Source organism: Diadema antillarum, unplaced genomic scaffold (genome assembly GCF_040938485.1).
Source record: "Diadema antillarum isolate AM-2024a unplaced genomic scaffold, OU_Dant_1.0 seq00000802_RagTag, whole genome shotgun sequence".
Taxonomy (NCBI): domain Eukaryota; kingdom Metazoa; phylum Echinodermata; class Echinoidea; order Diadematoida; family Diadematidae; genus Diadema; species Diadema antillarum.
In genome coordinates, this window is record NW_027271684.1 from 951,693 (window position 1) to 969,496 (window position 17,804).

The 17,804-nt window shown below is 37.5% G+C and overlaps 1 protein-coding gene across 1 annotated transcript; it reads right to left on the reverse strand.

The window, feature by feature from the left end:
* Positions 1-1,873: 1,873 nt before the first annotated feature.
* On the reverse strand, positions 1,874-16,715 carry LOC139739506 (3-oxoacyl-[acyl-carrier-protein] reductase FabG-like). The gene is made up of 9 exons (XM_071650110.1): positions 16,704-16,715; positions 13,990-14,160; positions 13,107-13,199; positions 7,635-7,776; positions 6,372-6,412; positions 5,630-5,699; positions 4,590-4,626; positions 2,706-2,769; positions 1,874-2,059 (listed from the first exon to the last, which is right to left on the reverse strand). The coding sequence occupies exons 1-9, from the start codon at positions 16,713-16,715 to the stop codon at positions 1,874-1,876; spliced, it is 816 nt and encodes a 271-aa protein (XP_071506211.1).
* Positions 16,716-17,804: the final 1,089 nt, after the last annotated feature.

Sequence of the window (17,804 nt, forward strand, 5' to 3'; positions counted from 1 at the left end):
TGCATTTTATTCTTTGAAATCTCCTCATCAGTTTGACAATTTTGCAGCTAAAAACTGAAAATGAAAATGGAATGTGGACAAAACGATTCCTCATGTATCTTTCACATACATAAGTTTACGTTCGTCATATTTTCTCGTCGAGGCGTCTGGCCGAGTGGTTAAAGGCGACGTCTCAGAGACGTGAGGTTGCGGGTTCGAACCCCACAAGATCACGAAACAAAATACTTAGCTATTTTACTTTTTTTTCTTCAATTTTGTATTACATATTGGTCCATGTAGAAATCACGTTCGTATATAAACGCACCTATACACACACAGACACACACACACGCCATATCCCTCTTTTTTATGTGTTGGAGACCACATTGCTTCGACTGCAGCAAAATTTTGCAGGTTGACTTTGTCAAACCGATCATAGTATGTAATGACGACGACTGAGGTGTTGTACTTTGAACAATTGTCTTTCAAGACGATGTCATTGTTTTGTAATTTGATGACGTCATTACACTGAAAATTGTGATTAAAGGCAAGGTATCAAAACCAGCCGATTATAGGCTTTATGTCTGCGGGACGTATTTTTCCCAAGTTGCCAGAAATGGCATAGCGACCTCAGTCGTTATAAGGCCGCTTTTCCGTCTAGCAATGCAATAGATGTTCACACGGCCACGTTAGTTGAGTGGGCATTGACTTTCCCCCTGTTATATCTATACATTGTTTGTTTGGTTTTTTTTTTGTCTTACCATTTCCGTAGATGACCCGTGGCCGAGTGGTTACAGAAACGGTTTCGCATGCACGCTCAATATAACTTCAAGGTGCCTATATCACATTCTTTTCTTTGTCGATCACAGATGACTGTCATCTGATGACCACTTGTAAGCGTATCACCTAACTCGTCCTCAATGTGACGAGTTTTCATGTCTCGTATTTCATTAATATCGTTGTGCTGCAGTTACGTCACAAACTGTTGTAGTTTTCTCATCCAGCGATGGCTCCCCCCAAACTTGAAAAATTCATAACTTTTTCAATGGACTGTCCAATTTTCCTCTAATTTCCCTAGTGTGTTTTACTGATAATTTTGTATAATATTTTCTTAACATACATTTCTTACATAAATTTGTATCAATTGGGTTCCATTCTATTCTTTAAGGTGTCATAAGCGCTTGAAGTCCTAAATGGCTGTTTCCCTTTATATAAGAATCTATGTTCGCTTGTTTTAACGAGCGGTTCCGAATATCTCGTTATTACAGCTCTGGGGTCACATGTGTAGTTTATGATAGTAGTGGGTATTAGACACCAGTCATGACAGCAGTATTTATAAAACCAGCAGCTACTGCAGAGGTAGTACAGTCGGAGCAAAATACTAGGTAGTAGGCGTACTCATGACAAAAGTAAAACATGTAAAACATTATCTTACAGTGAAAGTTACAAGGATGAATATTATTCATCAAAACCGTGCACTAATAACAAAGTCATCGGCACTGGCGGTTTCTTCGTTATATCGAAAATTCGCTACAGCCGAACAGTAAAGTGTAATTATAAAGATGTATAGATGATAATTTTGGGTCCTGAGTTTTTCCTTCGTTTAACAAGAATTTTGTTATCGTGTTTGTTATAACTGGAGTGCACTGTAACGAAGTGGCGGCAGAGCTATACTCACATAAACGTCACAGAAAATTACTGTTTATGGGCCAAAATGAGGTAGTTATATACAGTGTATATTACTTTCTATGGGCAAAATGAGGTAGTTTTGCTGTTCTAAGGACGAGAACAAGTCAAATTTTGTGCACATGTTATACTTAACCGAAGAGTATAGAAACGCTACCTTCTACCAGTATTAACTCTTTGATTTAAATTAGTCGGTGCTTCTGCCTAGCTATCCACGATCTTCCACAATGCTTGGACTGACTAGCGTGCATGGACAGAGGGCGTGCCTGCCTCCGTCGATGGAGATGGTCTCCCCGGTGATGAAAGATGCTGCTTTGGAGGCAAGGAACTTGATGACAGGCGCGACGTCATCACACTCCCCTGCCCGACCGAGTGGATGGTCCTTTGCAGCAATCTATCAACATTGGGTCAAAGTTAAGCGACACTAGCAAGGTCAACATAGGTCAACTTTCAATGTCAGGGCACTATCTCCTATTTGATTTTAATCATAATTTACCTAAATTCCATGCAGAGTCCGTGCTTTTAAAGTTCGATTGTCCCAAAAGACCAACATTTAGGTTCAACGCATATATGTAAATGATATTATACACTGGGTAAAAGTCTGAGTAAAGTCTGATGATTCTTTTCACTTTTATAATTCCTTCAGGTTTTAGTGAATACCATTTGCTCCCTTCGAAAGTGAGATTTGTACAATAATAATATCAGACCAACGATATGAAAAAGATAATAAAGAGAATTCCCCCAAGATCTGATTTTCTTAAGAAAAAAAAATCCACGTTACCTTGGCATGTTCTTGAACTTGGAGCTAATACTATCCATGCTTTTAGAACGAGTGCTTATTGGCTATCTTTTATTTGATTTCATTATGAAGTCTTAAAAATGCAGATAATCATGCACGGTTTCCTAATTGATCTGTTTTTATGCTCAGATGGTTTTTATTGGAATTACTTTGTAGTAAGCTTATATTATTTTCAATAAGTTTTCCCTTCATAACTCTTAAATGTCCCTGCATCAAGCTTTTTTTTTTTTTTTTGACTGACCTCTCGGACTTCTTCAGTGGACACTGGAAATACGTCCAGCATAGGTGTGATGATTACGCCTGGACTGTGAACAAAATCATTTATCACAAAGGGGATGAACACATAGCAACGAGAGGCAGAATTTCGGGCAGCTCCCCATGGTTCCAAGTAGACTGACAGTAACCTGTCACACTATAACATGAAAAGTGTGTGTTTGACTATCGGATACGCTGAATTTTACCAGCTTGTAGATTTATTTCCAATAACAAACAAGTTGATTTACTACACATAGTTGACTGTATTAATACTGTCATTAGACTTGCAATAATAGCAATTGAATAACATTTCGCTTTTCATTTCCCTTTTCACACCTGTATTACTGTAATAGATGTGACCAATCGACATTAAAACTTAATTCTGATCATCATTTTTGACAGATTACAATACAGTTTAACATAATTTCGATTACGGTATGTTCTGTTCTTCAAAATCGTGTACACGGCTGTATATGTGCATGTATGTGCGGATTCACGAAAGTACGCCAAATCAATCTTAATCTTGGGATATGTACCTAACTATTCCCGGAAATAGCATAACATCAGAAGTCAGAAACATGTCAAACAAAACACAAATAAACACAAACAAACAAACTAACTAACACACGTAAGACAGGCCGGGATTTTCGAGCTGTTGTGTAGCCGGGGCAGGGTTGAATCAACCCTCAATAGAATATGTAATTTATTGTTTTATGAATTTCTTATTTATTTCTTTGTTTTTGACCTTTTGTTGTTTTTTCGGGGTTTTTTTCACAAAATTAATTACAGAACCTATTTTACGCATAATTGTGCAAAAATTAATCTATTTCAGCCGTTAAAAGTGAAAAAAAATCATATCTTTTAGAATAAGGTGAGAAAACTCTATTTGCATAGACTTTGTACAAGATCACGTTTTTGAGCCATTTTCGGTCTGACAAGCATGTGTAAAAGGTTGTGCAGCGTCGTAACGGTATGCCCGACTTTCGCGACAGTGCTGTCATAAGATGTGTGAGACTTAAAAGTAAAAAGTCACCGAGCGGCACGATCGAGCGGCGTAATGGTCGTGGAAAATGTCGGGGGGGGGGGGGTGATTCAACCCCCCGGCCGTTTTAGGATTAAGAAGGACATTTTTATCAGGATATCATTCATGGTATCATTTCATCATGACTATGGTGATTGCGTGGTACTGATCAAGGACTTTTGTACACTGTAAAAACATCGGTGTTAGATTTAACACCACGGGTGTTAAATCTAACACCGATCAAACTTCAATAAAGGACCACACCCACAGGTGTTAAAACTGCACTGTGATGGTGTTGAAAAGTGTTCACCTGACACTTCGTGGTGTTAATTTGACACTGTACCTGGTGTTATTTTGACACTGTACTGGTGTTAATTCAAAAATGACACCACATGGTGTTGATTTGATATTTGTTGGTGTTAATATCAACGGTTTAACACCCGTCCAGCTTCAATAAGAGACCACACCAGCTGGTGTTACTTTGGTGTAAATTTATTTTCACATTTTTTCAAAAATCTAGTATTTTAATGTAAAATTCTTGATCGTCTTGTTTAAATTAAAAATCAACAGGAAGTGCAGTTACTATAAAGAAACTCTTCAAAAAACAGTTTAAAATTTGGAAATGACACCCGTAGGTGTTAATTTAACACCATAAATGAGCACCGAAAATTTAACACCAGCTCGGTGTTCACTATTTAACACCGGACTTTTTGCAGTGTAATAACCATTTTTGTTTTCATATAATCTTGACATTTGCGTCAGTATAAAGTGTTAATATTCAACAGGATTGTATGTGTGTTGTTGATTCAGTTAGGACGAATGATGTGCGCAAAGCACTGGGGTACTCACTTCACAGCATTGATTCGAACGCCTTTGGGAGCCAATTCTAGGGAGAAAAAAATAACACAAGCATTGTGTCCTTGGGGATCACAGTCATATATATTATATATATATATATATATATATATATATGCTTATACAATCATGTGTATATGTTTACATACATGCACTGCAAAAAGTCCGGTGTTAAATTTTCGGTGCTCATTTATGGTGTTAAATTAACACCTCCGGGTGTCATTTCCAAATATAAAACTGTTTTTTGAAGAGTTTCTTAGTAACTGCACTTTTTGTTGATTTTTAATTTAAACAAGACGATCAAGAATTTTACATTAAAATACTAGATTTTTGAAAACATGTGAAAATGAATTTACACCACAGTAACACCAGCTGGTGTGGTCTCTTATTGAAGCTGGACGGGTGTTAAACCATTGATATTAACACCACAAATATCAAATCAACACCATGTGGTGTCATTTTTGAATTAACACCAATACAGTGTCAAAATAACACCAGGTACAGTGTCAAATTAACACTACGAAGTGTCAGGTGAACATTTTTCAACACCATCACAGTGCATTTTCTACACCTGTGGGTGTGGTCCTCTTTTGAAGTTTGATCGGTGTTAGATTTAACACCCATGGTGTTAAATCTAACACCGATGTTTTTACAGTGTATATATGATTATGTTGACGAAAATGAATTCCTTTATCATAATGAAAGCATTCATCAATATCTGTATTCAGTTACATTACCCAAATAAAAGTAATTGTGTTACTGACATATTTCTGATGATAAAAATATTTTGTGTGTGATATGGATACCTAAATAGTCTGAAAATGTTACATATAAGTTACAAGGGGTTTAAACTTTTTACAGAATGATATTTTCTTCCTTTATATCTGTGCATAGGAAACATCTTCTTTTAAACAGTACTGTAATACTCTGCCTTTTGTGGGGTGTTTTTTTTTCTCCATTGAACCTTTAGACTTTAAAATGGGCTATATTATGATTCCTTAAAAAAAAAACAGCGGGCATTTACTGAAACTCACCAAGAGCAGTCACCCTGGTAAAATGGTCCAAGGCACATTTGCTCATGTTGTACGCCATGAATCCTGGGCACTGGTGTGATTAGACAAACAAAAAAATGAAAGCAATATCAATTAGTAATTGATGTGTGGGATCATGTGAAAACAGGGCAGTACACGGGAGATCGAATTGGGATTGATGAAAGTTCTGAGAAAGGCTTCTAACACTTAAAGTAAAAAATGAATAATATGACATTTACATCACACCAGACATAATATTGTGATAGTTACAAATATTATAGCTGGATGGGTTTACACTAATATTTGGTTGTCATTGATCGTACATAATGAAGTTTCTTGACAATAACTGCATTCATATAAGCTATGACCAGATTTAATTCTATATTCCAAATAAATGCACTAGAATATTTTGATACTGTTTTTTAAAAAGTGTAAATTATTGTATGTCAAAGCCCTGTTCAAATTCAGAACTTCAATACAGACAAACAAATGAAAAAAATAGATTAAACTATATTATGTTTGATATTTTGCATCTATATCTTATTTGTCAAATTGTTTATGGAAAAAAGTTGCAGAAACAAAAGAAAAATGAAAGCTAAGATGAAATATGGTCTTTTGTATAAATTATTGATATGTAAAATTTGTAAAGTTTACATCACATTTATAGCCGATTGGAATGTCTGCTAAATTATATATTGAGTGATTCCTGTGATACAGAAAAAATGGAGTTGACACCATGGCTTACTACTCGTTTGCCGACGATGCTGGAGATATTTACAATGGCACCTGAAGCGTAAAAACAAAACAAAACAAAACGGGCTTCAGCCATTTCAAAACAACATCATAATATTGAATGACAACATGAAGCCGGAGAGAATATTTGAGATCTTATTGTGCACCATACCTGTATAATATAAGAGGCAATATTTTCTGTTAAATGCTAACCAAGCAAAAAAAGCTGTCATGGTTTGTGTGTGTAAAGTATAAATATACAGGTATAGATATTCCTACACTAGCGCGCGCGCACACACACACACACACATTATATGCATATTGTCTTTTGCATTATAGGAGGCATAGTGCACTATGTTTTAAATCCAAGTATGAAATTGTCAAACTTCTTTCCCGAGGAAGAAAAAACCTACCTTTTTGTCTTTTAAGGTTTTCAAAAGGAAAGGTCATTAATTTGTGGTTTTATTTTCATGACTTTACGCCGACGATATTCAGTCAGGATCCATGAAAAATGTAAATGGAAGGGGTAGAGGGATTTGTCGTCATCCAATAAGTGGCTAGTGCCCATCACAGGTATAAGTACTTAGGGAGAACTTGCGAGCTGGATTTGTTTCTAACCTTAACTTTGAGTAGGATTGCTCTTGATTTATAGCAAGAGCATGCATGCATAAATCAATTGACTTAATAAAGGGACATTCCAGACGATTTTCATAATCTCACATCATGTACATGTAGTACATAAATCGACAACTCCATGTAGAGATTTGTGGAATTCATTGTGGCTCTTGAGCAGAGAAACAATACTTTGAAAAACCTTAAATAAATTACACTGAACAAGGATGATGACATAGGAGGTTCACACGAATTATTTCAGAAATGTAGCAGTGTAATTCCATTACAATACCGCTTGCTTGCGAGTTCACCTGTGTATAATCTATGCAAGCCTTCTTCTTTTGTTCTGCTTCCTTGAGCCCCAACCCATGCATACTTATGGTGATTCTGCCATGTCATCATCCTTGTTCATTGCAATTTGTTATAAATTTTGAAAATGTTCTTATTCTTCATCCCAATCATCACAAATTCTGAAACTCTGTCCTCAGTTTAACTAATTTATTGTTGTGCAAATATAAAAATCTGAAAATCATCCGGAGGTCTCCTTTAAGTAACCTCAGATCAAGAAGAATTCGCTCTTGGAATACACGACAAAGCAGAGACAAATTCACATGAACACATAGGAACACACGATCACGCAAACGATATGTTTGATACTACTCACCCTTAGTGGCAATAAGATGGGGTATGGCCAATTTGCTGAGTTGAAGGACGCTTCTGATGTTGATGCTCATGATCCGGTCGTAAGTCTTCATCAAATCTTCACCAAGAATGCTCGTTGCGTCTACAACTCCTGCATTGTTCACCTATACATGAAAGTATTAAATCAGACCTGGATAAGAGACTTTTGAAAATATCTGCTGTTGGGATCAGTGTGCTGTATTACACCGACGTACCAAATATTTGCAAGAACGGAGATCTCCCTATTCCTTCAAACCCTCTGCATTAAGATGACATTCGTGCGGGAAATTAAGAGCACAGTTTACTTTTTTCAAACTTCGAGTAACGAAGTGAATTGTTTGTCAAAGGGTATCAAGACAAGCACACTCTTGACCAGTCTCAACAGCCTTAAGGCCCCCTCACACCTGAGCGAATTGCCTGTAATATGGACTTGCTATGGCTGGCGAAAGGCATTTTTTGAAAAATCGTTTTCAGTGGTAATTGATAGTAAATCATATTTGCCCTTCGTGTTTGGGTTCGTACACCTTCTGAACTAACAGTTGCGATTATTCAAATTCGCACGGGATTTTTTGAACATGTTTAACATTTCCCGACGAATTGAAAAATCGTCTGTCATTTGCTTGAATTTGCATCTCTTATTTAGTTTGCGGTAATCGTTCGTTTATCGTTCGTGTGTTACTGTCACGCATAGTCCCTCATCGCGCTTTTGCCAAGGTGGACCGATCTCGAAAGAACCCTAAACGAAGCAACACGATGACTAAATATGGCTTGCGCATAGAAACGAAGACACTATGACAAGAACGTATTTTCGCTTGCCATCTTCTATGCGAAGGGAAACTAAAACTGACTATTATTAATTTGAATAGCGATGCATACACAAAGGCAAGTCTAAGAGATACTATGACAAACTATGGATTGTGAAGTGATACGAATACGAGCGAATGACCTGACGAAAAAATTGGCGAATGCTGAGTTGCTCTCTGTGACCAGCCACTCACCACGCTACTCATATATGCACATTCTACCTGAAATTTTCAAAGTTTCTTCAGAAAAATGCAAGATGCAGCCCGCCTCAGAGTCCAGTATTTACTGGCAATGGCTCAGAATGAAGTTGTACATCAGCAGCTGAACCTACACCAGTTCATCAGAGGCCGCTTCAGATGGAGACGAGGCTTCAGACGACGTCGTATCTGGAGAAGGACGTGGCTGAACCCTGCCAGAAGAAGGGCTTTTAGAATCTACGACCAGCTGTTGGTTGAGCTCCGAAGAGAAGACCATTCGACTTTCAAGAAATTTCTCTACATGCCCCCTGAACTCTACGATGAAATCCTGGAGAGGGTCAGATGAAGAATCAGGAGGCAGTACACCTGGTACAGGGAGCCGCTGGAAGAAGGTCTCAAGTTGGCAGCTACTCTCCGTCATCTTGTGTCTGGCACCAAGTACTCCGACATGCAGTATGGGTGGAGGGTGCCTGAAAACACCCTATCTGTAGTGGTCAGAGAAGTGTGTCAGGCCATTGTATATGTGACGAGTATGCAGATGAAGTCATGACAGCTCCTTCAACCCCTGATGGATGGAGACAACCTGCTGGTGGATTCTACAAGCGGTGGAATTTTCCCCACTTTGTGGCAGCTATTGATGGCAAGCACAGGCCCGTAGCCAGGGGGGGGGGGGGGGGGGTGCGTCGGGTGCGTACGCACCCCCCCCCCCCAAATTCTGAAAGGTCCACTTTTTCATAATAACGGTTTTTAGCAATTCTCAAGATAACAATCCAAATAAATATAAAGACACATTATATGCTACGTAAATGTGGAAGAGTACGTTTAACAATGTTAGAAATAATTGTACGAAACCCTTTTGTTGTATGAACCATCGGATCGTCCCCATGCACACAAACACAAATGTTATGTATCAATTTGTGCGAGCTATTATTATATTGGCACTGCATGCCATGGCCCTTGGCGCGTGTGACCGGTGTTTTTTTTTTTTCCACTGGCCGCCCGAGTACGTGCGATTCGTGGATGACATTGAGGTTGACACTTGCATTTTTTCACAGGAACAGAGGTAAGTGGATGAAAATCTAATAGCCTCAAGTTTACATATATGATAAAAATTAAAGAAATTTCCTCGAAATTACTATAATCGAAAACCTGAGACATTTTATATCTACGTCTCACAAAGATATAGTACATGTACATATAAGTACATGTTGGCATGATAATGCCTGGGGATAGATTATTATGTCAACTATTTTCCATTATGAATGCATGCTCCAATCAAATTGTGAAAAGGTGGTCATGAATTAGCATTTCTTACGAACGATCAGGAGAGACAAAACAAAATGAAAGGCCTGTCTTACTCCAGTTCTCTATTAGTTATACATTTTCTCATGTTGTGACAGTTCGATTGGTTCTCATTTTGAAGTGAGCCAAAACCTAAGAACATTCTCACTTATAATTTCCAAAGAGTATTATGCAGGCACGCAAACTAAATTTAGTTGTATTTCATTTAAATGTAATGGGTAAGAGGGTATGAGAGAGAATGCTGAGCTATGAAGTAAAATGGTAAAGTAAAAAGTTTGTCAGATAGTATTACAAAAGAAACTCATTCTTTTTTGTTTGTTTATTTCATCATTATTTACTTATCTCTCTTCTAACTTAAAGGTAGTGGATCTCTTTGCAGCCCAAATTCGAAAATGCCTAGAGACAGCTAGTAACCAAATATGCTACTATAATTTAATAAATAAGAAATAACCATTCCAGTATGTATCTTAGTGTGCACAGTAAGACAGATCAAATCAAATAGGAAAACATCTGAGCACTAAGCCTGAGGTCTGAATTTGCACTCAACTTCTTCCAATGGCTAACGGATGTTTAATTTTTGAATTTCACTGACCTCCAAATTTCATAAAAGAAAACCTTCTTAGCATGATGGTTAATATGACATTTGACTGATATTGGAGATGTTTGCGAATCGGATCTACTACCTTTAATATTATTAAATCTAAAATGATTATTTGAAAGTTCGGAAATGCTGGAAATATCCTACCACAAGGAGGCAAAATATAAATGGTTCACATTTACAATTCATTTTGTTTTAAAAAATTTTCTTATTTATTTTCGTTTTTGACAAACTCGCATACCAACGGCTGACATACTGTATAGTACAGTGAATGTTTCATCTTCCAAACAGCATCCAATGGGATGGAAAACTCCAACTGAAAGGTGGACACCGTGACCATACTCGCTAAAGAAAACGCGTAATAGGGGTCGTTTTTTCTCACGGATTAGATGGAAAGTGTGATGTACGAGCGTATATAATCAAAGGGTATCAAAAAGGCTGAAATTTGGGAAAATGGTATATTGTTCAATCATGATGAAGTACTTCTTTAGGGTGCAGGAAACATTTAAGGAATACTTGTTTTTAAGGCCCGAAAAAATCATATGATCATTACTCGTTTAGGGGCCATTTCGAAAGTCCATGTATGAGCATGGTGTCCACCTTTTAATTGTCGCTACCCCTCCCGGGACAGTATCAAAGGACCGTTTTGTTAATTAACGCAATCCCCCCTTCCTTTAAAAATCCTGGCTTCAGGCCTGCTAACGCGGGTATACAATAGAAAAAATAAAAGTTAAAACAACACCAGGAAAATCACTATTCTCAATTTTGCGGCGCGCTACGCGCGCAGAGTCTCGAACACAATTAAACTTTGCAACTTCCTGGCAAAATGAGTTTTTACTATTTCCTAGATGAAATACCGTAACGCGATTGCATGCAACAGACAAAAATACAAATTTCCTCGAGACTTTAAAACGTCATTAAAACAGTTAAAATTCACAATTTGCGGCGCGCTTCGCGCGCAAATTCTTATACAACTTTTGTAGTTCGGTCGTCCAAAGAATATATGTATATATATATATATATATATATGTATATAATTGTGTGTGTGTGTGTGTGTGTGTGTGTGTGTGTGTGTGTCATCATTGGTATTGGTACCGAAGGTCCGTTTTTTTAGTGACCGCACCCCCCCCCCCCCCTTGAAAAATCCTGGCTACGGGCCTGCAAGCATGTGGCCATCAAAAAGCCTCCTCTGTCTGGCTTGCTATTCTACAACTACAAGGGCTTTTTTAGTATAATCATGTTGGCTATAGTGGACAGTAACTAATTTGTCTGGTGCGATGTTGGTGGTAGGTATGATACAATAGGGGAAAGGGGGTAGGTCGAGTCAGTTTAGAGGTACGTCAGATTTGTTATCACCTCACCTCCATTGTTACTGTTTCAATATTTATTTTTTTTTTGCTAAAATGATAGCAATTGGGGCAATTCATCTCAGTTTTTGCTTGATACCCTTTTTCTTCTTCAAAAACGTGCTCTAAGAATAATTGATAGTGTTGGATATTTATTTCACACAATAATGATCTTTTTGTGTAGAAGCAAAAATCTGAAATTGATTGATTTGTTTCATTATAATGTTGGTATTTTTATGTATAAATTTTCAATTGATGAGCTTCCTGACATTTTTGCACATAATTATGTTCATAACAAGTAACTCTCTTCATATCTACCTAACTCGTCATCGTGATGACTATCACCTTCCACGTACTCGCACAATTTTTGCGGAAAAAAACCCATTAATGTTTACAGTGCCAAAAATACTGGAATCTTCCGGCTGATTTTACTGTTATCTTTGTCGTCCTTTAAATGTAAATGTTACGTGGATGATTTCTCTGGCCGCACTGAAATCTGGACCGACCTGGTCGCTTTTATACTTCCCGAGGAGCGCACACACACGTACGAGAATGCCTGATCTATTCTTTCGTCTTCGTTTGCAATTGCACGCCATATCAAACCATTGCTCATTGTTGGTTCGTCTTATCGGGTCATATCAACCCTTCGCTCGCCTTCGGCCGCAATTTACTCAAAGAAGTGAACCGAAAAATCGTTATCCTTCGCATGTCATATTTATCCTTCGCTTACCGTTCGTTAATCATATTTGACTTTAGTTTATAATCGGATGATTTGAAGGCAATTTTATTTGAAATCGTTGAATTCGCGCGCATTTCATGCGTTTTTCCCATTCGTTCCCCTTCGTCCCCCTACATTCGCTCAGGTGTGAGGGGGCTTTGGGAACTTAATTGGTTTGCACTATACGTAATACTCATGTGGGGGATATAAGTTTATATATTTTCTCTATTTATCTATCACTCTCTATTTATTTGTGAGTGTGTGTTTGTGTGTGAAGTAGAAGATTTATCATAACTATGAGTGAAATGGAAAGCGTACGTGAAAAAAAAAATATGTACGCGTCTTTTTCTTCAGAAAATTGTTCAGTCTCAATATAAATAATATAGTATTAATATAAATATTCATGAAACTGTAGTTTAGATATTGCTTATGACTTTCTCCCTTTCTCGAGGGCCTGTATGCTAGAGTGGCCGTTGAGCAGAATACTCACTAGTACGTCCAGTCTCCCAAAGTGTTTTATGATCATGTCCATGGTACGCTGGACATCTTCCTCCTTGGCCAAGTCGGCCTTGATCGTCAGAACCTAGGCAGAAAATAGTTCACGCAGCATGATCACTCCTTGTTTTACTGCCCAACTGCCAAAGTATGAAACAAGCTTATATATCAATGTAAAGCTTGCAAGAAGATAACATTTTCATGGAGCGTTCACAATTCTTTTTTTTCGTGGTTCGTAATTCGAAGATACGCACCTTCTCTTCGTTTTCGGATTTAAGACCTTCCTTTTTTCATCCTCGGATTAACGAGAATTTGGAACAACGAACCTTATTCCTTATTTAATTTTCGGATAAATGAATCTTCGGAATAACGAACCTTATTTCTTTCTTTCTTTTTTTTTTTGGAGTATAGAGCCTTCGGAATAACGAACATAGCCTTTTTACCCACTACATGTCTTTCTCAACTCAGGCCCATAAATGGGCAACTTGCAACGCTAGGGAAATAATAATGGCGGGCCCTCTAGTCGATAGAGCAGTGGCAACAGTGAAGAGACTGCCCTGGTTGAATAAGATCAATATCATTATTCTATCATTATCATTGTCTCTATCATCACAAGATAGCTCTGAGAGATCATAATTTATCAAATCAAGTTCCATCCTGGAACCTTAGACTTCCAGTACTTTTCTCAGGATTCTCTGAAATAGCCTACTATAGTACTACTACTGCTACTACCGTACTACTTCTGCTGCTGCTACTACTACTACTACTACTGATGATACTAATACTAATAATAATACTAATTACCATTATTGTTGTTAATATTATTATTACTACTGTCATTCTGATGTGAAAGGCATTTGAAAGCAAATCATTTCGACCTTGTCCTCCGACAAGCCTTTGCTGAGGCACTCTTTGGCAACCTCCTCCAGTCGCTCCTCATTTCGCCCCCCTAGGGCCAGGCTCGCTCCATCCTCGGCAAACTGGACGGCCGTCACAGCCCCGATTCCCGAACTGGCACCTGCAAAATATCCACTGACATCAACTACAAGCTAAACAGTGTTCATAGCCATCACAGAAACATGACCTCGAAATTGCCATCGCAGTCACAGGTTGTACAGAAAGAGTTGATTTCCTGTATTTCAATTAAGTTTAAACTTTATGCTCGTTTTTAACAATTTTTGACTATTTTAAAGTAGGCCTAAAGCGTGAAATTAGAAATGCATTTGAATAAAACGCAGGAAGCAAAAATGAAAGTATGCTTATGTCTACGAAAAAGAAAAGACATAATACACGCGTACCTCTGCAAAAAATGAAAAAAAAAACAAGAACAAAATGGAGGTACCCAAACAAAAGACTAGTTATGCTTGTGGTATGTTGGTACCTCGATCTGAAAGAAGGGGGAATTGGGTGAAAAGCTTGCAACTACAAAGAGTGCGTAGGAAATGAGGAAGGAGTGCAAAATAGGAAAAAAAAAAACTAAAGGACAAAAGGAAATGAAAGATTAGTAGAAATAGAGATTAGAAGGAATGAAATTTAGGTGACGTGATACGTTCGCAATCTCATCAGTCTTGCCTTCACTCAGCATAGGCCCATCCAAGATCAAGTACTTGTGAAATAGTTTGTGGTGCCCTATGGTATTTTTTAGTCTAGACTCTAAGTCTAGTATCGAAAGCAGCTGGTCAGACTTCCCGTTAACCGGGATGGGTGAGAGTGAATTTAAACGCCACTCATTTATTTTGGCAAATGTAATACATACATATATATATATATATATATATATATATATATATATATATATACACACACACACACACACACACACATATATATATATATATATATATATATATATATATATATATATATATACATATCTGTTATCTTGTACTTCAACCCAGCATCCATTTGACAAAAAAATTAACAACAGCAGCAACATCAAACTTCCACTTGGCTAGGTCTTGTCAATTCTTGCGACTGTAACTGCCGAGTCTAAAAAACAAAAACAAAAAACAAAACAAGACAAACAAACACACACAAACACACTCACACACACAACAGCGTAATAAGTTTTTCACGGTATAGGGCCTACAATGGGGAATTTTTTTTGTAGAGGATAACAGACATTGCCCTGCAAATAGTTCCATGCTTAACTTATAGCCGACATAATTGGAAGTGTTACAGACGATTTGGCAGACGGTAACGAGCCAACAACTTCCATAATCTCAGTTTTTACATGCAGTTGGTCTATAGGAAGCATGTATTTCGATTGCCTTTGCGATCCTGAAATTCAAGCGGTCTAATAATTATATGCCACGTGAATTAGTAAAGACATAATTTTACGCTTTTAGAGTAAACCGCAACATAACAGCAAATGCGACAGCATACAATGTATTACGAATTTTACCTGTAATCAATACAACCCGTCCGTCAAAGGTGTCCATGTCTGCGATAACGAGAATGAGTGCAGACGCTTGCGGACGAACACGGAAACAAACAAACGCTAAAAGAGTGACCCCTGACCCTGGATGGGTTTCAAACGGGAGTACATCGATGCTTTTCAATGTTCAACGCCTTCATATTGACTGTGAACAGCGTCTTGCTACAAGCAGCAGTATTGACTGTACATAATACTATTAAGTGAATGCCTATGTAGTTCCCAGTGGTACTCTTTACTTTAGGAGTACCAAGTTCGGGTTAAAAATGCTAGTGGATAGACAACGCAAGAAGTAAAACTGATCGTATATACGGAGTGGTTAAACACTATCGCTTCGCTGGGAGTGGACATGATTATTGAACTAGATTGGAGGGGGGGGAGTGTGAAATGATTAATCGGAACAAACATACAACAGACTGTGAGACAGGCTTGGGCAGGGAACCTCATTTATCCCACTGAAACAATTACTATAGGCCTATGTACAGGCACAAACATACAGTCAGACAGGTACCTGCATGCTTACAGAATTTCAATATTCATCTAAAATAAGTGAATATATACATATTCATGTATGGCGTCTATAATACTACACAAGATATTTTTGTTCAGTTATTTTTTAAGGGTTGCTGATTTGTTTCGCTGTTGCTTTTTTTAGTGCTTCATAATTATGTATGCTTTTGCTTTTAGGAAAAAAATCAACTGCAACAGTGAAAACACAATCAAGCTCAACGTGAATGAGAAAAATACATAATTTCCAGACTGAAACAGTAGATCATCTTTGAAGGTGTTAATACTAAATACAGCTGAAGTTTGTCAACGTAATTTCGGCGTTAGAAAGTAGGTAAAAACAAACCGCAACAATGACTAAAAAGCCGTCACAGCTCGTTTCTTAATCACATCGTTTTCTTATCCTATCTAAGTTTGATACGCCTTGGTCCTGGTTTTAAATCATCGAAATGACGTTTCTCGAATGTATAACAATTATGATGATTTCTATGCTTGGAATCTAAAAAAAAAAAAGAGAGAAGAAGACGTATGCTGACTGATATGTGTCCATATGTGTCAATATGTTCACTTTCTTTACAAATCCTCGAAAGTGATTGTTGGTGACAATGCACTTTAATGTACTTGTCTATTACTTTTCATGTTCACCCTTACCTGAAAGAACATGCTAACCCAATGCATGCACGGAGGCATTAGTAACACAGGGCTGCCAACACTGGAACACTAGTTTGAGAGTGAGACTCCCATAGGCCAATGCTATAATTTAGGAGTCAAAATGAGTGAGATCAATAGAAATGCATGCAAATGAAATAAAGTTTTAGAGTGAGAAAGGACCAAAATGAGTGAGTCTCAATCTCAATGAGTGAGAGTTGGCAGCCCTGGTAACACTGAAACCTTTGTTTGAATATAGTAAAAAGATACAACAACATACAGCTTGAGTTTTAAAATAAGAGGAGAGCAATGGGACTAATGATTATTTATTATCCATCAGTAGCACTGTCGGAATGAATTACATGGTGAAAGTGAGAAGCAATTACAGGTCGTTATAGACAACACGTACTTATATTCGAGTAAAATTCATACTTCTATAAAAGGCAAAATACGTTAGTATAGCGTTACAATATTCACAATTCCGTACGGTTCTTGAATGCTGGTGGAACACAATCCAACTATCACAAGTCTATACTATTAATACTTTTCGAGAGATTGTATCACAATCAACTCAAACTTGCAATAAAGTTTATTCATGATATTCTCAGAGATTTCTGAGGCTTAGATGACCTGGCAAAAAGTGACCTTTATGCATTTCTTCCTTTGTTGCAGGAATAATGCACGTTTACAACACGTTTACGATATACAACTATCACAGAGTTGGATCCACTACTTTTCTCATGATTATACCACAGTCGACTCAAGCTTGAAAATAAAGTCTTTTCGTGACATTCTCATAGATTGTCTGAGACTTGGCCGACCTTATGGTATACAAGTGACATAGGCATATTTTCTTGTGTAGATTACAAGTTATGAATATTAATGAAAGAAACTAAAGCAATGAAGGAAGGGGTTATTACATGCAATTGGTACAGGTTGTACGACATCAAGATGGACGGAGGGGGGGTCATACAGATTAAATAAAGCCAGACAGGATTGGAACCCTACAGGTAATGGATCCATGTTGTGCTCGATAACAAAGACGTATCATTAGAAAAGTGATACTGATATTAAATGATCCTTCATAATGTTATGGATCTTCAT